This window comes from Xenopus tropicalis, chromosome 4 (assembly GCF_000004195.4).
Source record: "Xenopus tropicalis strain Nigerian chromosome 4, UCB_Xtro_10.0, whole genome shotgun sequence".
Lineage (NCBI taxonomy): Eukaryota > Metazoa > Chordata > Amphibia > Anura > Pipidae > Xenopus > Xenopus tropicalis.
The window spans coordinates 18,008,734-18,035,151 of NC_030680.2; the positions used below are offsets into that span (position 1 = coordinate 18,008,734).

Below are 26,418 nucleotides of genomic sequence, written 5' to 3' on the forward strand. Positions count from 1 at the left end.
CAGAACAGAAAAACATTGTTTTTAGCAGTTAATACACGCGGCTGTTCTACAATCCAACTCTATCAGCCCTATAAAAAGGAAAGGGAGAGCGATTACTAAATTGACCAATGGCAGCGGGCCAATGTGCAGGACTCTCAGGCAGATAACATGGTGCGCATGGAGGCATGGCACCCCCAGGAATGGATTAGTAGACAAAGAAGCAACTAGTTAGAATCAGCAAATAAAAGTCCTCATAAGGTTTCCTAGTTAAATGAATATGAGTCAATTAGCTTTAAAAAGGCTTATGAGCTAAATGTCGCGGCTGGAAAGGGATCATCTGGGACGTGTCAGGTTTGGGATACTCTGGTTTTCGGTCAACATCATCCTTCAGCGAAGGGGCTATGGATGGAGCTATCACAGGGTCTGGGATTAGTGCTGCCAGTTTGGCTCTCGATACATCCTAGAAATAAGAATGAGATATTACTGTCAATAAGATAGGAGTGAGGCAGACAAATTTTCTTGTGCTAATTGACAATACTGCAAACCACCAATAGCAATCAGCCATATCTGTTCCTTTATTATTTAATCAAGCAGCAGTTTGCTGTTGCCTGAGAATCTTGAAAAAGAGAAGCAAAAGTGAAGGGAGTGAAAGAAATAAATGTGTCTCTGCTTGGTATAAAGGCATGGGAGCGGTAGAGGACGGCAGCTGCCGGCACATATACTAGAGACCAAAGATAAGCCCAAGCACCACGTTAATATATGAATCTAACATAATTCCCATAATAGAGTAAAGGCGGGATAGCTATATGCAGGTACAAACCCTGATCACAACATACCTTGTATCCCAAAGCTTTCAGTTCACTTGTGGAGCAGGGGTACAAGTCCATAAATTTGTATCTATCCACAAGAAGTGCTGTCTCCTTCCCTTCATACTCCTCCTTGAATGCTGTGTATCTCCTTTTTTCCACTTTCAGTATACTAGCTAAATCTCCAATGTTACTTTCAAAGGCCAGGAAGCGTGCCCAAATCTCTCTGCAGAAATCAAGGGGGGAAAAAACAAGGAGAAACAATTCAGTATTCCGAGACAAAGTGAGCTTTCCAGTTTGACAGACATTGTATAAAGTTCACATTCAGCATATAACAGCAGCATTATGCAGCTTCGCTTTTGCTGTTCTTCCCATCCCTCTTCACTTTCCTCTTCCCCTGTGTTGTCCTTGTACACTTGCACGGGGATGAAGCCTGAGCCATGAGCAGGCAGGATTTAATCTGAGCAGGGGAATGGCAATACTGTTGCAAGAGAAGCAAAACTTGCACAGGGGCAGTGTATGAACTGAATAGAGTTTTATTGGAATTCTACCATATAAATATATGATGTTTCCCATGATATAGCTGAGGGTACAGGCCTGCTTAGGGCTCCACTGTGTAAAGCTTTTATGCTGCACTGGGAAAGGGATCATAAAATAAACCCTGCAGTCTGTGTTACATGACAGTGTAGAGCAAAAGGCTTAAGGCTGCGCAGGGGAAGGTTCATGACTTGAGACTGTCGTCTCTCACTGCAGTTTCTATGACTGGCCTTCCATATACGAAGTTTATATTCAGACTCACCCTGATTTTTCGGGAGGCAAACTTCCTGATGTTAAAACGCGTTCAAATAATACTCTTGTGTTATTGTCCTCTGGAAAAAAAATATTTAGGATTCGTTTAATATTATTTAACTTATTATAAAACCACACCTAAATTACTAAACATATACATATAACATACTATTTCACACATTTAGGTAAGTAAATGTGACCTGTCATAGAGCTGGGCGGTATGACCAAAAATTTATATCACGGTATTTTTCAAAATTATATCGGTATCACGGTATTTGACGGTATATAAATAAAAAATAAATAATAAATATTGGTGCCCCCCCAACCCCCCCCACCCCAACCCCCCCCACAACCCCAACTCCCCCCCCAACCCCCCCAACCCCAACACCCCCCCCACAACCCCAACACCCCCCCACAACCCCAACACCCCCCTCCCACAACTCCAACCCCCCTCCCACAACTCCAACCCCCCCACACAACTCCAACCCCCCCACAACCCCAACCACAACCCCCCCAACCACAACCCCGACCCCCCCAACCCCAACACCCCCCCCCCACAACCCCAACACCCCCCCACATGCGCACGGGCGCAACCCGGATATAATTGAAGAAAAATAGCAGGAGGCGCGCATACCGGTGTTGCCATGAACAAAACACAGCCAATTGCCAGCACAAGATGTGAGGCACTTACATATTGATGAAATGCAGCACTATTTGCCAGTGACTGGTACATTGTTATTAGGAGGGGAGCCTAGACCCAGCCCACAGCATGACTGATACATCATTTCCCATGGCCGTTACGGGACTGCAAGTGGTGGGCCCCTGATCCAAGAGAAGGTTAAACAATATATATTTACTCTCACCTTGCTACAGTAATACTCCATTAAGGCTGCAGTGACGTAAACGTGATGACGGGTCCTGGGATCTTCCCTGGCTTTCTTGAAAATCATTCTCCCAGATTTGATGCCCTCAGCTCTCCTAGCAAACTTCATGTACTGAATATAGACCTGACAGAAAAACAAAGAAATATGAGAACCTTTTTAAACAACTACAAAAAACCTAATTTCGTTGTGGTAAAATCAGTGCTGCAGTAATGCCATACAGGATAATAAAAAAAACATGACCGGTCTTACCAAGGTGGGATCTATATCTTCTATGGCGAGTAATCTGTTGTATATGCTGTGTGTTTTTTCATACTTCATTCGGCTCTGGAGAGAGAATAGAAGGTTTGAGCAAGAGAATAAAGCTAGCTAATAGTGATGTGTGGGCCGGCCTCAAACCTGTGGGTCCCGCTCTCCCCACCCACGACCTAACTGAGCCCCGCTTCTGGCTCTGGCAGTGTCTATTTATAGGCACAGGCATGCCCCGCCTCCTCTGTGACATCAGAGATGGGGCAGGTGAGGTGCAGGTCTATAAATAGACGTTCCGAGGGTGGGAACATAACCAATCAGATGTCAGCACATCAGCAAGGATTGAATAAAATAATATTGATGGCTGATGATTACTTTCAATATATAGGTTCACAAGAGATTGCAAATATGGAATAGCTATATATAGGCAAACTATACAAGATATCAAACATCTGCATAGCCTGAAAACTTAAATGAATGATGTTTTGACCAACGTGGTCTTCACCGAGAAAACTGTTGTGATAAAATGAACATTTCCTGCAAGCGACTATTTCCTTTTCTGTGAAATGGAAACAGACAGCCCTTTGGAACAACTCAGAGCCATCAGGCAGGTACCACAGCATTTATGAGTGAAGCTGGAGTAAATACGCTATGGTGCCCCATTGGGGCTGCTGTTGAGTATTAATGACAGAAATAGTAGAAGATTAAAGTCGCCATGTCTCACTAACAGCTTCAAATAAAATAGACGCACTCATATTCCTAATATCCAGCAACTTTATATAAACCTTAACTATTTATTAAAAACCATGTTATTGTTTGGTAGAGAACGTGTCCTTTCTGTTCATGTAAATCTCCAATACAGATACTGACCTCTTCGTAGTCTGCGTAGGCAAAATACAGCAACATGTTTTTCTTTAGAAATGTACTGATTGCCCGCTCATAGATATTGGCAGCTTCGTGACTGAACAGTTTAGCGTTGTTCATGTCCTGTGATAGGAAGAAATGTAAAACCTTAAAACTGGAGCCATCAAGAGAAGCGCAGACTGATAGAGTTGAACTGACCCATGTGAAGCTGGCCACACACACAGCTGTACGACCTGACATTGGGTTTGATTTCAGCTTTAACGTTACATCATTGCATTATATATGGGCCCTTGTAAGGTAGTGTTGACAAAATGATCCTATTTTAAATAAGTCAGTCTGTCAGACAGTAGATTCTTTTGCTAGTTCTTCCCATCAATAGGTGTATGGAGCTGCGTCAGACCCAACTGATAAGGGCCAGGCCACCCATCCCTACTTTCATATCCAATATTTGGAACCAAAAGATGAATAAGTGTTGTTTGGAATCAGTGTTGTTTGGAAATTCAAATGCTTGGTCAAATGAAACGCTCACTAGCCTGTGAGTGGCCAACTTAGACCAGTACTTCCCAGCGGAATGAAGATATCTGTCATACATTAGTATCATCAGTACCATGTAAATGAATTCAGTTAACTAAAAAGAGGATAAGGACAGTAAAGAGCACTATAAGCTCGAGTCCAACCAATCACATACCCCTTTTTCAGCAAGCAGCTTGCTAGATTGTTCAAGGTATTGTCCGGCTTCATACCAGATGTCCGGATGATGTCCCAGTACCAACAAACACTGCTCATATGCAAACATAACTGCAAAATAAATACAAAAGTTGCTTATATAACAATATGATATTGGTAGGTGGGTGGGAAAGTGCTCCAAACCAGTCACTGCTGTAAGTTACTTTACCTCTTTTTGTTATTAGGGTCTGGTCCTCTGTTCGCAGAGGGTTACTCTTCTCCCACTGTATATATTTTTTCCACATTTCCACCTGCTGTGCTTCCTGGGGTGTGTTTTGAGGAGGCACGGAAGGAGCATTGCAGACCTTTCATCACCGTTTCATATTCCTTAATTAAAATACATTTATACAGTCGCACAAGAGATAAGCCAATTCTACTAGTATTGCCTTGACTGCTAAGTCTTAAATGACACTGAAGCCATTGTTAGGGTAATGTGTAATACAGGTATGGGATTTTTTTTATCCAGAAAGTTCCGAATTATGGGAAGGCTATCTCTCATAGACTCCATTATAAGCAAATAATTCTAATGTTTAAAAATGATTTCCTTTTACTAAGTAATAAAGAAAAAGCTGAAAAAGAATTTAAGCAGGTATGGAGATCCAACTTATGTAAAGACCTGTTAACAGGAAAACCCTAAGTCCCCAGCATTCTAGATAACAGATTCCATACCAGTGTTTTTTTTATACTGCAATAACAACACATTTGTGGCCTAACAAATCAGTTATCACTTGCTAGCAATAACGGAACTGAATGGAACATACAGCAGTGATTGTAGACCAATAATTAAATATATATATATCATGCCATGTCTCCTAGCCTGTAAGACACACAGAGCACAAAGCTCAGTAAATTCAAACTTGTTCAGAATAAAATAAAATAAACCGCCCATCCACTGAAACAGCTGGGATTACCTTTGCAACTCTTCTTGCATTCATGTAATCTCTACTTCTGTCTTCAATCATTTTCTTTGCCAAATGGATGTTGATACCCTAAAGAATATTTAGAGAGTTATTTCCATTTCCATTTTTAATGCCTTAAAGAGGCAGTGTACTCCCCTTTTCGACACTAGTGCAATGAATCGGCTTGCTGTGAATGTGCTGACATTGTTTTGCCTTTTGTATTAATTAAGAAATATCTAATTTTATTTGTTATTTCTTGCATTTAACAAAGCAAAATCTAAGAATGAAGGTAGTCACTATTTTCTTCTTTGCCCTACAAAGGTAAGACAAATCAGCAGAGAAGCCCTCTATATAAATCCCTCCCGTTCCCCAGCTGCAGCCAGTTAGGCTATTAGTTAAGGGTCAGTTCAATATACAAAGGCTTCTTAGAGGACTGCTCGCTCGTTTTGATTGCACTCATACAAAAAAAAGGGCTTTTGTTGCTCTCTTACTATATTTGCCCCAATTCTGGGCGTACAGCTTTAAATTCTGCGATTTACCTCTTCATACTTGTTGTAATCCCTCCAAAGCTGTTCGATGTTAATCATGGGGTTGACACAGCCTCGCTGGTAAACTCTGCGGACGGCCGTAATTCTTTGGTTCTCAGCATAAGATCCCACAGCTTCTCTATTTGTCACAAATAAAGACGATATAAAGGCATTCAAACATATTGTTTTATAATATAAAGCTAGGAAATTTATTCTTTGTTTCAGCCTTTATTATTTAGTGACAGTAAGTCAAACATTCTGTTGTCAGTTTTATATTTAGGAGATTATTTGGGAAAAACTAAGCCGGCAGCTCTGTACTTAGCCTGGCATTTTGCATATCAAGCAGCTCATGGTGTTTGCAGACTGGCATTTGGATGGGCAGGCAGTGGCAAGGAATTTTGGGCATTTTGTTATCAGATGGCATTATTTTCTTCAAAAGTAATGTTTTAAAGTAGTACACCACAAATAATGGGATTTTTCCCATTAGCTTTCTGCTTCTTTTTTGTTGTATATACTTTAAAAATCCATTAATTTCCCCTTTCGTGTTTCCCAGTGGAAGTTCGGAAAGGTGGTTCTGACTACTTGGCCAGCACAGCGTCTCTGGGTGCAGATCACCATTCTGCACACTGAAGCAGACACATGGTTTCTTGGCCTGTGAAATTGGGAAAAAATGGAGAGCAGACCAGGCTTTGTTTTCTAGCAGAACAAAAAATGTTTTATCTTTATTGGAAGACAGTGTTGCTGTCCACTTTTTTCCAATTTGACATTTTGAGGGAGTATGGAAAGCCTAGGCACATGCAGCACTCTCTCCCATTGGTAGCAGTGGTGAGCTTGAGCGGCTAAAATTGCATTTTAATTCTACATAGCCAAAGGCTACACTACAAACAGGCTTTTTTGTAGATGCGTCTGCACCCGAAACCACTGCACCGGCCCAAGCGCAAGCATATGGAGCTGATTTAGGAAGTGAATACATTCTGGGTGTCTTCACCCAGGCATATTCAAAAAATAATTGGAGCCAGAGGATTTATACGTTTTACCTTTATGTGGTTTATCCGCAGGCCGAGAATCAGACCCATGTGGCTGTAGCCTAAATTTGAATTTCTGCTACTCAGCAGCTGCCATTAAACAAGTGTGTGCTTGCTAAACTATAGCTGTGTGATGCTATTTAGGAATTTTGGTTTAACGTAGCCATTGCTCCAAGATACCAGAACTTGCTGTGTTCCTAATGTTGCTGTCTGGAACATGGAGCTTTGCAGAATGTAATAGGAGAACTAGATAAGCTGGAAAGCTCAGTGTCTGTTACTGACCAACAGGCAAACTTTGAGCAAATAACCCAACTAATTGCCCTGAAACCTCATAGCCAGACAAACCGACTAACTCAGCTGAGCTTCTAAGAAATGTGAGTAAGGGATTTTTGCAGATCAAGCTTTCCACATTCACTTACACTCCTTTCAGGAAATTGATGTAGTCGACCCATATCTGCAGAGACAAGAACGGCAATGTTAGCCTAGGCACAGTCCTAACCGTAAGGCAATGACTTGAGGAAAGAACAAGGAGTTACCTGATAGGACATGATTTCCATGCCAATTTTATCAAGCGCAAAGTCATACGCCTGTGCCATTTTCTCCCTAGAAGAAAAAGCAGAATAAATTATTAGCATTGGTATACAAAGGGGCAAGATTCTTTTATCTTTAATGGCTGGCTATCCTGGGTGAAAAAGAGGTTGTCATTAATACAGTCCTGGCAAATGACGGACAGATGAAGTAGGGCAAAGTTTGTATTTGAGTGTCTTTTAACTGTTTCTGTGCCAGTGAGGAAACCAACTGTGCTCACTGTCCCCAAGTAAAAAAAGAGTCATGTTGGCTGTTTTGAAGCACTAACATCACCCACTGGCATCAGATGGAAACTATGCAGGTCATCCTCTACCTTTTGCCCAAAAAATGTCACCAGTGAATGTTCTTGCCATAATTAGGGGAGCAAGGCATTTGCAGAGCTCCACCCTTATGTCAGTTGGAAGTGACATTCATCAAGTCACGGTGCGATACATGTAGGGTGTTCTGAACACAAAAAGGTTCTGAAAAAGTCATTCATGACCCCTGGGGGCACAAATGCAAGAGCACAAAGTAGTGCCAGGTGTCCCCCTTCGCGTCACACTCTGCATTGAGTGCCAGATGAAAAATCCAGAGCTCAGTGACGAGCGCAGGGCCAGAAGGCGCCACTAGCTCCAACGCAGGTCACACCTCCTGCTGCTCTGTACCTTATGCTTCTGAATGAGGCAAAATGTACAAGACAGAAGGGGGAATGCCTATGCGCCCCACGCATTACTAATACAGCACTGTCTAACGCAGTCAGCCCTGTATTAGTGAAGGGAGTTTCAGGTCTCTAAAATGGAGGGCAGATGACTTTTTCCACCAGAGGCCACTGTTTCATTGGAGCCTGTGTATGAGATTTAGCTGGTTGCTTTGCAATATAAAGATACATATCTCATTCCCTCTGCAGAATAACAGGTGTCAATATTTTACTAAACATTTACAGAGAAACAGAATAATGTAAACCCTATTTACAGACAGGCTATAGTTGCAATTTACAGTAGCCACGCACGGTGCTTGGCCAGAATGACAAATTAATAACCGATTATGGTGGAATATGGTGATTTTCTGATAACCAAAAAGGGGCACATTTACATTTTCAGGTGGCTCATTGCCATTGAATTCCAGTTGATTCAGTATGTTACCCGGCTGCCACAGACGGCTGAAATCTTCCCTGGACTTGGTGGTATCTCCAGGGTCCCCATAGCGAAAAGATTTAGACACCAGATAAGCACATTACTATGACGGTACTAAAACAAGAATGAGGGCTACAGTACAGAAGCAAAACTAAACTAACCAAACAAAACTAAGACTTGTATTTGTTTGGTGTCGGTGTTGCAAATATAGCCCATGGCAGGAGGAAAGAGAACCGTAGTATTTTTGCAGCCTATTACTTACTTGTAACTTGGCAGTTTCCCTTTGGTTTCCCGCACATAGGACACACAGCATTTCCACAGATCTATGTGCAAGACTTTCATGAGGCACCTCTGGAACAGCTGTGGACAGAATTGGAGGAGAAAACTTTAGACCCTTAAAAGTTTGATGTGTATGTTATAGAAGTAGTGGGTATTTGGAATCTCTGGTTTGAGTTGGTGATTATGAAATTGCAGCAAAACGTACATCATTTGGGGCAGCACATGCTCACTTGGGATACACAGCATATATAGTTACAGATTCAAATGGGGTCACTCCCCTGGCACAGACACATTGGGGGTAGAGAGGCAGCCAGACAATCCCATTTCAAGCAGCTGGTTGCCTAGTATGCAGATATTAGGGTGCCAATGGGCTACACATACAGTGCCATGCTAATCTCTAAATGCTCAGATTTACTTTGAAGCACATAGGTGATTTCTTTTTCCAATGATAGCTTGCCTCTGGTCCAATGCACACACGGGGAAGGTCCCTCAAGCTAACAGCACTGGAGCTCTAGTCATTAGAATAAATGTTGCTGGATGCGAGATAACCAGTAGGAAACAGAGATTAGCCCATACCATATAGTAAGGCTTTGATATAATATTATTGTAGGTTGCAAGTACCCTAATATTATGGGTAGCAAACCTAAATTTAAAATATGTTAGTGAATAATCCCCCCATAAAATAGGGATATTATTAGACACCAATGCCTATAAACCATATACAGATAATGGAATATTTTGCAACAGCTCAAACTGAGCTAAGTAAAGCTATATTTGGGATTTTTTGTTTTTATTGTTGAAACTGCTTGCCCTTAGAATTAACCCTTCCCTGCCAGCTGCACTTTGTCTGCAAATATTCTTTTCCCACTGGCGATAACATAACGTGAAAATACAGTATCTTTGTTAATGCAGGCATTTCTGTAAATGTATATTTTTCTGCAGCTCTCGCTTTGGAATTTAAAGTCAGGGCACCTTGGACCTTAGCAGCCTAGATAATGTCTTAATGACCAATTGAAAGATGAGTAGGGCAGGTTCTGATAAGAAAGTGAAATCATTAAAAACTTCGAATGAATCTGCTTTCTGCTCTGTATTACTACACAGTTGGACCTCTCTTTGTTGCTTAAACAGCCTCTACTCTTCTTCTTTCCATTGTAAAATGGGATTTGCCTCCATTCATACCTAAGAAAATTGGCACTAATGTTAGGGATCAGGTCTGGCTCACATCTGAGCCAATTTGGGATTTCTGTATAGAACAGGGGTGTCAAACTCAATAACATAAGGGGGCCAAAATCTAAAACACAGGCTAAGTTGCGGGCCAAATTTTTTATAAATATACTTAGTAAGATACTAAGGGGTATATTTATCACAATGTGTAAAAAGTGGAGTAAGACATTACTGGTGATGTTGCTCATAGCAGCCAATAGATGCTTTGCTACTATTGAAATCTGATTACTGATTGGATGCCTTGGGCAACATTACTGGTAATGCTTCACTCCACTTTTTACACAGCATGATAAATATACCCCTTAGTCTTAGTTACTATGTGAGGAAAATGATCAGGCTGGATGGTCAGACACAGTCACCAAGGGCCACATAAAACAGCCAGGGGGGCCGGATTTGGCCCCCGGGCCTTGTGTTTGACATATATGGTATAGAACATAAAAATTCTTCCACTCCCATCTCAGCAAACCCATTCTGTATGAGTCTTGTTTTACACGATGGGTTATCTTCCTGCTGAAATGGGACCAATGTAGGAAGCATGGAGTTGTTAAAGGAACAGTAACACCAAAAAATGAAAGTGTATAAAAGTAACTAAAATATAATGTGCTGCTGCCCTGCACTGGTAAAAGTTGTGTGTTTACTTCAGAAAGTCTACTATAATTTATATATTAAGCTGCTGTGTAGCCATGGAGGCAGCCATTCAAAGGAGAAAAGGCACAGGCACATAGCAGATAACAGATAAAACACTATTGTATTCTACAGAACTTATATAAATTATAGTAGTGTGACTGTAGCAAACACACCAGTTTTACCAGTGCAGGGCAACAGTGCATTATATGTTTATTACTTTAAAGCTCTTTTATTTTTTGGTGTTACTGTTCCTTTAAGAATTACACTGGATAATGTAGCAGCACCTGTGTCAGTTTTAGTAATATAATTCTAAGCAGCTTATATATTCTATTTTCATCATGAAAAAAAAAATTGTTTTTGGGTGTAGAACCTTTAAATTCCAGTAATCAGAAGGAATGCATGAATAATTTTGCCCATATGGTGTATATAGGGTACAACAAACCTTTTCATTACTTTTTACAAAATCTTTCCCAAGTCCAGGGTTCAATAAAATGTTGGACCCACAGATAAAATGAGCAACTTAAGTTCCGAGGAGTTGTGCCCCAAATGGTCTCCTAACCTGCTGAACAACAAGTTTGGGGCACAACGGCTGAGGCTCCAGTCAAAAGTCAGTGGCAGAATTTTTTCCCCCACCCAAAGAGGGGGTTCTGTTGGCTAACATTTTGGAGAAATATATACCCTTTAGTTCTTGTAGTACCGAAACATAAGGTTCATAAGGTGAACCTACTACTCTACATGGCCAAAACCATCCTGACACGCCTTCTAATTACTGGAATTGGCTAATTAAGTCACAGCCATCATTGCTAACTCACATACCCCTGCCTCATACAATGACATTCCTTTGTGCTTCCTACTTTGTAGCAACAGTTTGGGGAAGGTCCTATTTCTATTTTAGCACTATAATGCCCCCAGGCACAGAGTCAGGCCCGTACAGAGGGGTTTGCTAAGACAGGAGTGAAAGAACTTGACACAGAGCCCTGAACTCAACCCACTGAACACCTCTGAACTTAACTGGAATCCCTATTCAGGCCTGATCCCAACATCAGCACCCAGCCTCTTAAGTATGGATAGAAGCAAACCCTACCAACAATGTTGGAGCATCTATTGAAAAGCCTTCCTTTTAATAAGAACAGGGGAGCAACAGAGCAGCAAAGCAAGGACCAACTTGATATTAAGACCTATTGGTTTCAGAATGAGATGTTGGGAAGATGTGCCCACATACCTTTGGCCATATATTTGTTAAGCGTAACAACTTGGGCTCTGATGAGCAACAAGATGCTATTCACAATTTAACACCACGTTGATCACAAGCGGATAGTCGGGGAATCACTAAAATAAACATTGATAGTCAGAGGGAATTCTTACATGGGCAGCTTACTCCTTTTTTGAAATAAGGGCAATGAAAAGGCCTTGTGCTGAACATACTTTATACCTATTGTATTAATTGTGTAAAGCCTATGCATTGTTATTTCTAGACAATAAAAAAGGAGCCACTCCATGCCTTGTCCTTGCAAGGAAGATAATCCCTCTGCATAATGGACTACTGTTTAGTTGTAAGACAAAACAGTCACAACTAAGGGTTAAGAGACCAGGTTCGGTATCTGAGTTAAACTAACTGAACTAATTAATATTAAGTTAGGAAGAGTGAAAGCAAAATACATTTTACTAAAAAAAAATGTAATTAAATTAGAATGAATGAATGAATGAATTAAAAAAATTTAATTAAAGTAAATTAGAATGAATGAATTTAGAATGAATTTTTAGCACTATTCCTTTTGCTTATGAAGAAAATAGTTGTACATAGGTGTATACTGCCCCTTTAAATGAGACCCTTACATTCCAAACTGGAAAGCCGCAGAACAAAAATATTAATGGGAACCATATGTTCCCTAGGTGCTACGTATGTTTCCTTTTCTATGGATTTAACATTTCTTTTTTTTTTTTTTTTTTAAATATACTTAAAATATACTATAAACCTGTTATCCAGAAAGTTCCAAATTACAGAAAGGCCATCTCCCACAGACTCTATTTTAAGGAAATAATTCACTTTTTTAAAAATGATTATTTTTATTCTGTAATAATAAAACAGTACTTGTACTTGATCCCAACTAAGATATAATTACCCCTTATTGGGGCAGAACAGCCCTATTGGGTTTATTTAATGGTTAAATGATTCCCTTTTCTCTGTAATAATAAAACAGTACCTGTACTTGATCCCAACTAAGATATAATTACCCCTTATTGGGGCAGAACAGCCCTATTGGGTTTATTTAATGGTTAAATGATTCCCTTTTCTCTGTAATAATAAAACAGTACCTGTACTTGATCCCAACTAAGATATAATTACCCCTTATTGGGGCAGAACAGCCCTATTGGGTTTATTTAATGGTTAAATGATTCCCTTTTCTCTGTAATAATAAAACAGTACCTGTACTTGATCCCAACTAAGATATAATTACCCCTTATTGGGGGCAGAACAGCCCTATTGGGTTTATTTAATGGTTAAATGATTCCCTTTTCTCTGTAATAATAAAACAGTACCTGTACTTGATCCCAACTAAGATATAATTAATCCTTATTGGAGGCAAAATAATCCTTTTGGGTTTATTTAATGGTTAAATTATTTTTTAGCAGATTTAGGTATGGAGATCTAAATTACGGAAATATCCCTTATCTGGAAAACCCCAGGCCCCGAGCATTCTGGATAACAGGTCCCATACCTGTAGCATTTCATGGTGAATCCTTTCTTCACATGTATGAGCTCCCCAGACATATTATGTGCATGTATATACACTGTTTATTACAGTGGAGCAGCTGAAGATATCAGACAAACAGTAGCCCATCTGGCCATGCAGGGGGAAGGCCGTACCTCACACACCTGTTTATGGGCAGTTTTACTGGATGGACCGTATTATTGTATAAATACATGTACGAGGCAGTAGGTTCTCTGGACACTCACCTTTTCAACTTTGTCATCATTTTTAGCTTTTACCTGTAGTGAAATTGAACAGAAAATTGGTTAAGGATGCCCTTCTTCAACTCAAAGTTTTTCATACAAGGCCAACTTAAACATGCTTTTAATAAAATGTTATTTTTCCCCAGGGTTCCACCAAATCAAATACAAATTTCAGGATTGAGCTGAATTAGAGAACTTTTTGCAGGATTCGGACGCAGCTGTTTGTCCAAACCAAATCTGAACCATTACATTGAGGTGCCTTTATACGCCAGACAAATTAAACCGGTATATATCTGTTCCCAAAGGATTCTGCGCAGCAGTTTAACTCTACTCAAATGTAACTATACAAATAAGAGTTCTGATTCGTTTCCGCATTGGGCTAAATCAGTTGTAGATTCGGTGCATCCTAGTTAATTCTGCAGTTTTTGTGCATCAGGATCTGCAGTAGGGATAATATAACGGAGTATTATATGATTGCTCCAAATAAGGGGTGGCCAATACGTCGATCGCGGTCCACCAGTCGATCCCCAGTGGATTTCTGCGTGAATGCTTACATACGCTGCATCGCCTACGTACGCATTCACGCCACACTTCCGCATTCCGTGTCAGTCCGGTCGATCGCGACAGAGTCTGGCCACCCCTGCTCCAAATCCGTGGTTATCAAAAATGGTGCTGAAAGCCTTAGCCTGATGCTAAATGTGCTGTTTGACCAACACACAAAGGAATAATAGTTGCCATCTAAATGCCTTTAGCTGCCTCTCACCACCTATTTCTAATATACATAGTTAGGCTAAAATGTAATCTATAAGGACTGGAGCGGGCAGATGTCTAACATAATAGCCAGAACTCTACTTCCTCCTTTACAACCCTTTAAGCCGATATTTAGTGACCAATCAGTGACTTGCGGGGGGGCATATGGGACATAACTGCTGTTAGTTTGCATTTGACCTGCGGGCTCACAAACTAACTGAACAATAATGTCCCATGTGGTCCCCCCTAAAGTCACTGACTACTTCCTGCTTTCAGCTCTCTAACCTCTTAGTTAGTGTTCTGGTCATTATGTTAAACATCTGTCCATTCCAGCCTTAATAGATTACATTTTTGCCTAATGTAGGAATTAGAAATGTTTTTTTTTTTTCATTTTGGACAGTCTATTTTATCCAGTTTCATTTTCACACTGAACTGTTCCTTTAAAGGGGGTTCACCTTTAAATTAACTTTTTATAAGTCATAGAATGTTCAGTTCTAAACAATTTTTAATTTGACTTCATTATTTATTTTTCATTGTTTATGAATTATTTGCCGTCTTCTTCCGATTCTTTCCAGCTATGAAATGGAGGTCACTGACCCCAGAAGACAAAACAAACTTGATCTGTGATTGATCTTTTCATTACTTATCTTACTATTCCGTTCCTCTTCTATTCATAGTCCTCTCTCTCTCAACCCGATAGCTGCTGAAATTTCACACTAGAGAGATTCTGAACAAAAAGTGAAATAATAAAAAAAACTAAAATAAAAAATGAAGACCAATCGCAAACTGTTTCAGAATATTACTCTCTACATCATCCTAAAACTAAACTCAATGTTGAACAAGCCCTTTAAAGGTGAATTTAACACACCCCCTATAGCCAGTCTCATGTTTCGTGATGGTTCTGAGCAGCACTGCCTTTACATTACTTGTCAGAGAGACAGATTGTAATTAGAGAGGAGAGAAACATTGCTTTACAGGGCCAGAAGAACCATACAAATGACTGTAGGGGTTCCAAACAATAAGGATCCCTGTTCCCATTACTCTAATAATGGGTAGACTATATGCAATAGTGAGTAGGAATAGGGGAATGGGGACATATTATACTATTTTAATTGATTTCAGATAAAAATACTTCTGAAAGATTCTCCATGCAAGATATGACTGCAAAATATTGACAAATACATGACCAAGCTCTTGAACAATTCTGTGCATTTTTACAGGGAGCTCAGAAAGGCAGTCCCAGAGCAAGCCGTGCAGCACTGCAAACTGGGAGCACCAGTAATATTGCCACGGATATAGAAGGGAAATGGAAATGATCAGTTAAAGGTCCAGCTTCCGCTTTTGCTATTATGTACATGGGCTGCGGTTGGTCTAGTTGTTTTCTCAGAGGACTTTTAAAAAAATGTTGTTGACCATTTCTAAAATTTGCCTTTGAAACAACAGATTACCTTGTTAGTGGTTTTTGGCTAATGACGCACTGGTGGCCAGCGGGGGGGAAACTGGTCCCTTGCCTTGGTCTCCCTGAATGCGTGTGTGCCAACATGCACAGGATCAGCCCTACAGCACATTTTGTCATGAAAATTCATAGTTTAATGTTTCCATGCAGACATCTGCAGTGTGTGTGTGCAATGATGGGCTAATCCTGGGCATTCAGGGAGAGGAAGGGTACAGATCAAACAATGTGCCATTGGCCCTAAAGGAGAACTAAACCTTAACTAAGAAATAGGGCAGAAATGCTGCACATTCTGTTTGGGGCTTCTGTTCCAGTCCAAGGCCCCCACAACTCTTTAGCAGGGAAGATCAGTGCCCCCTAAGATGGCCCCCAGTAGCCCCCCATCTTCTTTCTGCTAATTCACTGCACATGCTCTGGGCTGCTGGCACTTAACTGAGCTTAGGGGCCCACTCACCATTTATATAATATAAATGGCACCATATAAGGCCAAAGACTTAGGGTCACATTACATGGCAGCTCAAACCACTGCAGTCTGCATCAGAACTGAATAATCAGCCCTGTAGCTTCATCTTTTATTACAGGCCAATCTCATTTTCTGCTTGATAATTTGCAATGACCCCTAAGCTTAGCTTCGCAATAACTGGCCAGAGCCCACTGAGCATGTGCAGTGCCAGTGACACTCCTTAAAAAATCCAAGATGGGGAGCTCCTGTGACAACTATAAAGGCCCGGATCATTGCTACTATAGATATGCTGAAAGTGAAGTTCAAAATAAATAAAAGATAGCATTTCTAGCCACATTCATTTTTAGGGTTTAGTTCTTTTATAAGGGAAAAATAATTAGACAGGGCCTAAATAAAACAAAACAAAAATGAAAAAAAAAATTACCAGAAATCTAATTTATTAAAGTCTTGTTTTCTGGGATCACTCTCCATAGATAGCATTTTAAATGTGTTGGTAATGAAAGGTCAAAGAGAAAGGCAGATAAATAAGAAATGAAGACCAGCTTCAAAACTGCTTAGAATACAGTGATCTATAACATACTGAAGCTGAACTGTAAAGGGTAACTTTAATAATAAAAGACAACTGGAAAAAAAACTGCAGCTATTGCTTTTAAAATTTATAATATATTTATATCTACATGGAACCAATACACTTGATTAAAAACAGGCATAAGCAATAAACATGGAGTCCATTTAATGTTCAAGTTTATTATATTAAGGACACAATAATCCCAAAACTAATGTTTTAAACACATCAATAGCATTTTATATTTACCGCAATAGACAATTTGAATGGTATCTGACAAAGACATTGTACTCACAGTAGTTAGTGTGCTCCTGAAAATGTCAAAAATGGCAGAAAACAATGCATTTCTTTGGTACACAACCCTTTAGTACAGTTCCTTGCTATATTAGTTGCCCTGATTAAGTTACACGCAGACCATTTTCTTACATAGATTAATAGATCTTCCTATAAGTAGAATTTACGCAGCCATTTTTATAAGGTTTGATATAGTTGTAATACGTACCAGTGTCCCTGTATACTAATATACTAACATTACTGCCGCTGTTCTCCCTGAGGGGAGTAAATGTTTCTGGATTGTATTGTTCTTTTACCATCAGGTCTCTAATCACACAAATCATTCATCTATAGTACACAAACCACGTACACGTACCAATTTCGTTTGTTCCCTCCACTGACATTCAGGGCTGAATTATCAGATATGGAGGTAGAAACAAAAGGCAATAATGTATAACCTAATGGTTGGCTGATTAAAATCCCCATGATTGCATAAAATACGCACTTTAAAAATTGTAGTTCAACTTTAGATTAACTTTTAAAATGATGTAGACATTGAATATTCTAAGAATTTGCAATTGGTCTTTGTGTTTTATTTTTTTTTTGTTATTTAGTTTTTTGTTACGCTGCTTTCCAGCAGTAGCATTTTAACTAGGGATGCACCGAACCCACTTTTCTGGGTTGGACCGAACCCGCCGAACCCACACTGAAAGATTTGGGAATAGGGCATTTTATAACACAAAAAGTTAATTTAAGGGCAAGAACCCACAGAGCAAGTTGCTCACCCTCCTGCAGGCAACTTTGCGCAACTTCAGAAACTGAAGCCATGTGTAGGGCTTTCCACCAACGACTTCTATTGCTGCCAATGGAAACCCTTTTCAGAGCAGAGATCTATCGCGAGTAACTCTCTCCGTGGATTCTGATCTTTAATTTGGACTGTAGAGTCAGCACCATCAATTTACAGTCCCAGTGATTAGACCAGGGATTAAATGGATAATTTTCATTCCAAAATACAGTTATAATTAGATTGGTTACTAAATATACTTCACTTTGTGGTTTGATGGAGCAGCAGAAAAGCAGATAACCAAAAGCAGTACCAATATTGGATAACGTGTTTATGTGATTTGACAAAAATCACATTAAAAGAAATGCTCAAATATATCCGACTTTGACATTTCCAGACTTAAAGTTTTGAGATTTATCAAATGGAATATGGAGGTTCATTAAGAGAGATGGGTTCTTATGGATCCTGCACAGAGATCAGACAGCTTATTAAATGGTTGGGATCTTAGGGATGTACCCAACTTAACACTTTCAAAAGAGGCAAAAATTGGGAAGGAAGTTTTGCACTAATATCGCCAAATATCTACCAGGTAGGGAAGTAGTCAAAGAGAGGGCACCGGGTCAAAAAAAGATCTAACAACTAAAATTGTGTTCCCCAGAAAATCCCAATCAGACCTCAAACTGGAGGATTCAGTAGCATGATATATACACGAGGGGGGTGCTTGCACCTGATTTTGCATTAAGACCTTCATGAAAGTATTGACATATAGGTGTTTATATAAAACAACCATTCAGGAATGTAAAAAAATGGAAGATACACAGAAATTAGCCTGCCATTCCAAAAACTGGACACCTAATGATTGCAGCTCACTGGTTAGGAATTTCAAAATGAACATAAACACATGAAATGCCAGAACCATATCAATACAGGCTACAGTTACTGAAACATACAGAGGATTGTACTGCCAATGGAGTAGGCTGCACCACAGCAAAACAGCTGGACAAAAGATGGCCATTCCGACAAGGCCAAGGAGGCCCCTTTAAAGGCAGATGCTAAATACTGAGGAGCTGACCAGTGCATAGAACTGATCTTCATTGTAATGCTCAGAATAGATACATCCACTCTCTCTCCACAATGCCCCACTATCATTTTGAATCAATAATAAAGCAATACACCGTATCTTCACTAAGAACAAAGGTTAAAAATATCTCCGAAATGTTTGTTAATAATCCAAAAATTGTCTTCTATTTTGTAGGAGACAAATTAATGTAGGAGGAACGTCACTGACGCCTTATCTCCCTATCTCAATTCCCAATGCAAATTGAAAGCTGCAATCTAGATCCAAAAACAAATGGTTTCTCTGTGCGTTATTGAAGTCTGGGCTTGATGGTCAACTTCATGAGTTGATCCTTATGCTTTTGGGCAGCTTCAAAAGCAGGTAAATGATGGGAAGCCAAAGCTTGCTGGTCCACTGACCTCTAGGGAAAGCCTGCTGTTATCTTCTGAAAGACTGGCAAGAGCAGCTGGCAAGTTTCATGAACCAATGGGGGTTAATGTTACATTCCAGGATGACAAAGTTGAAACCCACCCTTATATGCTCATCTGTTATTAGCAAAGTATGCTTTTAAAGAGAGCTGGATAATCAACATGTATTTCTCTTTACAAAAGTATTTGTGGCATATTTATAAAATCAACGCAGGAAACTGGCCAAGAGGAAAACATGTTTGAGGGTTTGTTCATAATAAAATCTCTAAATGCTTTGGAAGTACAAAGACAGTAGACTCACTACCCAAATTTAAAAAGAAGATCCAACCCAAAACCAACAAAAAAAAAAATTTTTAGTAACTTTCCATATGCATTATTAAAAAGTTTGATTATTTTACTTAAATGAATATACTTGTAACTGTCTTTCCCTTGATATTCCCCCAATGCCTGACTACATGTACCACTGAAACAACACAGCAGCACTCAGCTCCCCTCCGCTGGAGATTCCCACAATGCCTTGCATGTTTCCTGTTTAACAGAACCGTTAGAATAATAATAATACAGGTATGGGATCCCTTATCCGGAAACCCATTATCCAGAAGGCTCCAAATTATTGAAAGCCCGTCTCCCATAGACTCCATTTTAATTAAACAATTCAGAATTTTAAAACTGATTTCCTTTTTCTCTGTAATAATAAAACAGTACCTGTACTTGATCCCAACTAAGATATAATTACCCCTTATTGGGGCAAAACAGCACTATTGGGTTTATTTAATGGTTAAATGATTCCCTTTTCTCTGTAATAATAAAACAGTACCTGTACTTGATCCCAACTAAGATATAATTTCCCCTTATTGGGGCAGAACAGCCCTATTGGGTTTATTTAATGGTTAAATGATTCCCTTTTCTCTGTAATAATAAAACAGTACCTGTACTTGATCCCAACTAAGATATAATTACCCCTTATTGGGGGCAAAACAATCCTATTGGGTTTAATTAATGTTTTATTGATTTTTCAGTAGACTTAAGGTATGGAGATCCAAATTACGGAAAGAACCCTTATCCGGAATACCCTTGGTCCAGAGCATTTTGGATAACGGGTCCTATACCTGTAATTGTAAAAACCAATGAAAATTCTATTCTGTTACTCAATTATTCTATTAATATTTTTTTTTAAAGCATGGGTATAATATGGCAAAAGTTCAAATTATATTTTAACATAATGGTTCAAAAATGTTAAAACATTACATTTGTTTTCCTTAATGCCATGTCTTCATTAAAAACCACTTTGCTCTGTGGTAAATAGGGTAAGGCTTCTCTTTTCTTTACATCTTCATTTCCTTCTGAAGGCTTTACAGCAGATATCTAATGGAATAAAGCAAAATGGGGCACAGAGTGCACGGCAGCTTCATGTAACTGGATTTGCTCGCTGCAAAGGGCTGTGGCAGATAGGGAGATTAGTCGCCCGCGACAAATCTCCTTTGTCAAGGGCGACTAATCTCCCCGATATGCCATCCCACGGGCTTGAATGTAAATCGCCGGTGGGATGGCATATTCCCGAAATTGCGGAAGTTTCCTCTCAAGGCAACTTCCTTCTGAAGGCTTTACAGCAGATATCTAATTCCAGAGTAAAGCAAAATGGAGCACAGAGTGCACGGCAGCTTCATGTAACTGGATTTGCTCGCTGCGGCTAAAGGCCGTTATACAATAGCTGTACCTGCTCAAACAGCTCATTTTCTAAAGCAGTGACCCCCAACCAGTGGCTCAGGAGCAATATGTTACTCACCACCCCTTTATTGTTGCTCCCAGTGGCCCCAAAGTAGGTGCCCATTTTACATTTATGACTTGGATGCAAGTTTTGGAGCCACAAAGACCATGTTTAATGTGAAACCGAGCCTTCTGTAGGCTGCCAGTCCACATTGGGCTACAAAAAGCCAATCACAGCCCTTATTTTGCATCCCTAAAGAACTTTTTTCATGCTGATCAAAAAATTGCCATGTTCTGGCCGTCCAGAGATTTAAAGGCACACAAAGGTTTGGATTCATTTCAGCTAAACTGCAAACCTGCAAAAAGTGCAAGGATTCGCCCAAATGCCAAACTAAAACATGGCTTAAGTGCATCACTACATCATTTGTTTTTGGTAGACAGCAGCATTCTGCAATAAGCATTATAATGGGAAATGCTATAAAAATGAAATCTGAAATTTCATGTCATGGCAATAAACTTTCACTGCCCCCCTAAGCAATCTGTCTCACAACATGCAACTAATGACAATTAGCTCCTATACATTGTCTATGCAAAGGGAACACTAGCCAGTGAGGTATTTGACCTGTCAATCCATATCCAACTCCCACATAAAGAAACTGCTGAGAGGGATAGTGAAGGGTAGCCCAATTTTAGAAATGGTACAGAAATATAATATTAATTGATGTCTTGCCAAGAAGAGGCAAGAAAAACTGATAAACATCTAAAAATCGCAGCCCAAGAAATGAGATTTGCTGTTGCGCCTGAACTAAATTTTTCTCTAAAAGTTAAAAATGGTGATAAAATGTCCCCATTTTTCTTACCTTTACATAATATAATCTATAGAACAGACTACAGCTCCCATTCCCAAGGACACCACAAATATTACTGACCCCCTTCTCTCAATCAGATACAAACAAGTATTAATATTATCGAGTTTGTAAAGCACCAATATATTCCACAGCTGTAAAGCTGGCCACACACGTGGCGATTTTCGATCTTTCATGCAACCATCGTTCCAACCCTCCACTGACATTCAGGGCTGAATGGTCAGATATGGAGGTAGAAACAATAGGATTTCTACCTCCTTCTGCCGGATTGAGCCCTGAAGGCAGGATCTTGCTCAGGCGCCCGATCAAAATCTTTTAACCCACCCAATTGGCGAGTCGACCGATATCAGCAGCCTTCTGCAATATCGGTCGGCTCGCCTAGTTTCCATACACGCACCGAATATCGTACGAAATTATTGGTGCGTGTATGGCCAGCTTAAGACAAAAGAAACCAAGCAATATCCAAATAGATTATAGATTGACAAAAACAATGTAACTAAGGTAACGAGGCATCAGAAAGAGACTGCCATGATGAGAACCATCACCAGTAAGTATTTTTCTCTGTTCATCTGAAGATGTTCACTAAAGGGACCTAAGAACACAATCCTATACAGAGCAAGAATACCAATGCAAACAGGTTTCAGCTGACAAAACCAGATCTGAATCGCTTATTTGAGCTTTTCTTGATTAAACGTGTGACTTCAAAGTGGAAATGAGACTATATACAGAAGCTGCCACAAATCACTATGGAATGGCTGAAAGTAAATAGTGTAAGATTGAAGGTGGATGTACACTGGAAGATATCAAGCTAAATGCCCTGATACTGTATGAAGGGCCACACTCACACACATACAGTACAGCCGCCTATCGCACTTCTCATTTAGACGGATGGCCCGAATGACCAAAACAACGCGATGCAAAGAGTTGTCAAAGCTCCTCTTTACTTTACTGTCCGATGATTTTAAATCTACCTGATTGAGGGACCAACCCATAGGTGGATTTTCAATAAGGCTAGGGGAGGCTAAGCCTCCCCAAACCTGCTCTGGCACCCTAAAAATAAAAATATAAAATAAAAAACCTGGCTCTGTTTCTGCGCTGTGCTGCAAATCTTCTCCTGTCCCTGCAAGCTCCGGGTTCTGCTCTAATCAGCTGTCCTCTGTTTGGATCTTTCTTCTTGTATATTCTCCAATCAGAGCACAGCTTTCTTGACAGACAGTAAAATTGACCAATCAAGACACAGATGCAGACAGGGATCGGGAAATTTTGCAAACTGCAGAAATGAAGACTTAAAAAAGAAGAATCTGCAGACTGTAAGTTTACCCATCAACCAGCTTTGAACTTTGCTGCAGTTTTCATCCCACAGGTACTATACTGTATATGTTCTAAAGGCTGACCCACTAGCTGGAATTAAATTGTTTTTTGTCATCTGACATTTATAATATCCCCTACCCTAACAGATGGAGGGTAAGTTAATTTTTCCCCCTGACAAAGCTCATTGTGCTTTTATATATTTGTTATGGTTTTTTGCACATTCTATTTTTTTTTTACTTTTGTCATTGTTTTTTTCATTTATAGTAAGTTACAGTGGGGCCAATGCTGTGTATCAGTGCCAGTGTTATAGTGCCAGGGCCTGAATATCTGCCATCAGTACCCACTGCTCCTCACTGTATATAATGTGCTGGTTTTGTATATAAAGACTGCGTCTCACTGTATATAATGTGCCTGGGATGTCAGTACCTGCTGCCTCACTTTCTATAAAGCTAACTTAAACACATCTAATGGGAAGGTTAACTTTTAAGTTAACTTGTAGTATGTTATAGAATGGCCTATTCCTAGCAACTTTGCAATTGGTCTTCCTAGTTAATTTTATATAGTTTTTGAATAATTTGCCTTTTGCTTCTGCCTCTTTCCAGCTTTCAAATGAGGGTCACTGACCAAAAAGTATTGCTCTGTGCAGCTACAGTTTTATTTTTCCATGCAGGCCCCTTAACTATTCATATGCCCATCTCTTGTTTAAACCACTACCTGGTATATAAGACCCTAGCAACCAGATAGCTGCTGAAATACCAAATGGAGAGCTGCTGAACAAAAAGCTAAATAACCAAAAAACCATTAAAAATAAAAGAGGACTAATTGCAAATTGTCTCAGAATATCAGTGTCTACATCATATTAAAAGTTAATTTAAAGGTGAACTACCCCTTTAACCTAATTTAACACAAATGTATAGAGAACCCCTAACAGAAGTGCACGTATGAATGCTTTTACATCCTAAGCATTTTAGGGTTAAAAAAATCCCCCCCACCCGCACTTTTGCACAGTATCCCTGGGAGTCAGTTGGGAGGTTATTTTTTTACACCAGCAGTGAATCCACTAAGGGGCACATTTACAAACCCACGAACGGGTCGAAATGAGTCCGATTGCGTTTTTTTCGTAAAGATCGGTATTTTGCGATTTTTTCGTATTTTTTACGAATTTTTCGTTACCAATACGATTTTTGCGTAAAAACGCGAGTTTTTCGTAGCCATTACGAAAGTTGCGTAAAATCTTGCGATTTTTCGTAGCGTTAAAACTTGCGCAAAAAGTTGCGCTTTTTTCGTAGCGTTAAAACTTACGCGAAACTTCGCACCTTTTAAGTTTTAACGCTACGAAAAAGGCGCAACTTTTCGCGTAAGTTTTAACGCTACGGAAAAAGCGCAAGATTTTACGCAACTTTCATAAAGGCTACGAAAAACTCGCGTTGTTACGCAAAAATCGTATTGGTAACGAAAAATTCGTAAAGATGCCGAAAAAATCGCAAAACATACGAAAAAGTCACAAAATGTTCGTTTTCAAGTCGGAACTTTTCCAATTCGGGTCGGATTTGTGGGTTAGTAAATCAGCCCCTAGGTGTCACATTAGCTGTAGGTCAGTCTGTGTATGGGCCATCTTTAGCCTCCCCAAACAAAAAAGTCATCCTCCGCCTATGGACCAACCGCTATCTATGGTATTTAGATATTGGTCAGATGTCTGGGCTAGCATACACCTACTGGAAAAAGACCCAAACAAATCATGTATGTACGTATGACCAGCTTTACTCTACAATCATGGCTATATGTATGGAACCCTCAGTCGGCACTTTTGAAAACAGATAGTCTGCCTAAACAGCAAATCTTGCCTATCAGTGCCAGCAGTAGCTGGAAGAAAAAGAAAACCAAAAGGTACAAAGATTAAAGTGTACATGGCTATACAGCCCATGGGCCAATTGGTCAGAAAACCCCAATATGTGCTGTGTTAAAGATGATCTATGTGCAAATATTTTTTTTACACACCTACAATTAAATCTATTTTATAAGAAATGTATATTCTTAATTCGGTGTCTGTTTTGTTATGCTTGTTTATTACATTACACTGCCTCCATAAAATATACTTTGCAACCTAGGGTGGCATCTTCTTGCACAGCAATGAGTAATTGCCTTTATGTGTGTAATTGCTTGCCTTTATTAGAACAAATACCTTAAAGGGGCAGTATACTCCTTGCTTAACATGAAATCAATGAATAGAGCTTTTGCCTGTTTTATACAAGAAAAAAAAGCTAGACAGGGAAATTGATGATAGTCCATGTTTGGTCCTTGCGAGGTTTAAAACTAGGTAACCACTGCTCAGACAAGCAGGAATCCATTGCGCAATAGGAAATATCTGTACACTGGTAATCTACCTAGCTTGCAAGGATCAAACATTTAGCTTCAATAACCCTGTTTAGCGTAAGAAATACGTTAAACAGGGTTATTGAAGTACGAAAAAATATGTTCAGTACAGGTACCATTTACTGAACATGATCATGTTAATCAAGGACAGTACAGCTCCTTTACCAATTTAAGGACCAGAATGCAAGCAGCAGAAAAAGAAACTGAGATTACTTGATGGCACCCAGCACATACAGGGTTAAGTCAATAAATCTAGTGGCAGAACTGACTTAAGATGATCATACATAGGCCAATATAAGTTGGCATCTAGCCCCTTAAGTTAAAGCTGGCCATACAAAGAATGATATGCTCGTTTTGGTGAAGTCACTGCTTTTTGGCCAGATATCAGGTTGGCCCGCCAGTGTCTCATACATGGGCAAATAAAAGCTGTTGAATTGGACCAAAGGAGCCAAATCGGCATTTAATACACTGGAAGATATAAGCTGTCGATATAAGTCCTTTAGAATGATTCACCTGCTTATCTGCCGCAGACGGGACTCAACCATCGATATCTGGTCGAAAATCGGGCAGGAATGATTTTCTCATTTGGCTCCTTGATGCAGTGCTCAAGAGAGCAGCTGATCAGACAGGTAGGTTTAAAAATCCCATTGTGTCAGGATCACATTGGCATGTAGATTGGATCTATACAATCCTGAAATATGGTCAGAATAAGATTTTACTAATTTGATGACCCAAGCAAATATTGGCTTATTTGGAGAGGACCACATAGACATGTTGATACAAACTTCGCTCCAACACAGGCCCAAAATAAGATCCTAGTATTGGCCCCGACCAACAATTCGACAACCCTATTTTTC

General features: G+C 39.7%; 1 protein-coding gene across 2 annotated transcripts; it reads right to left on the reverse strand.

Moving 5' to 3' along the window:
• Window positions 1-944: 944 nt before the first annotated feature.
• On the reverse strand, window positions 945-22,884 carry LOC105947167 (cleavage stimulation factor subunit 3-like). 2 transcript variants are annotated; one of them, XM_031900518.1, is made up of 13 exons: window positions 13,535-14,374; window positions 8,708-8,805; window positions 7,282-7,348; window positions 7,165-7,199; window positions 5,733-5,859; window positions 5,206-5,283; window positions 4,464-4,621; window positions 4,257-4,366; window positions 3,575-3,691; window positions 2,708-2,782; window positions 2,438-2,581; window positions 1,585-1,654; window positions 945-1,011 (listed from the first exon to the last, which is right to left on the reverse strand). In XM_031900518.1, the coding sequence occupies exons 7-12, from the start codon at window positions 4,537-4,539 to the stop codon at window positions 1,616-1,618; spliced, it is 561 nt and encodes a 186-aa protein (XP_031756378.1). In that variant the 5' UTR covers window positions 4,540-4,621; window positions 5,206-5,283; window positions 5,733-5,859; window positions 7,165-7,199; window positions 7,282-7,348; window positions 8,708-8,805; window positions 13,535-14,374; the 3' UTR covers window positions 945-1,011; window positions 1,585-1,615. The 2 variants fall into 2 exon arrangements, with proteins under 2 accessions (XP_031756378.1, XP_031756377.1); XM_031900517.1 differs by lacking the exons at window positions 945-1,011; window positions 1,585-1,654; window positions 2,438-2,581 and adding an exon at window positions 22,849-22,884 and having other exon boundaries at window positions 2,728-2,782; window positions 13,535-13,567.
• Between the last annotated feature and the right edge of the window lie 3,534 nt (window positions 22,885-26,418).

Coding starts and splice junctions, on each gene's coding strand:
- LOC105947167 (XM_031900517.1), bottom strand. CDS start 22,869: ATGGGTTGGTCCCTCAATCAG. Junction 13,568..22,848: donor TGGGTTGGTCCCTCAATCAG/GTAGATTTAAAA, acceptor ATTTCACTACAG/GTAAAAGCTAAAAATGATGA. Junction 5,860..7,164: donor ATCAATTTCCTGAAAGGAGT/GTAAGTGAATGT, acceptor TGTGACAAATAG/AGAAGCTGTGGGATCTTATG.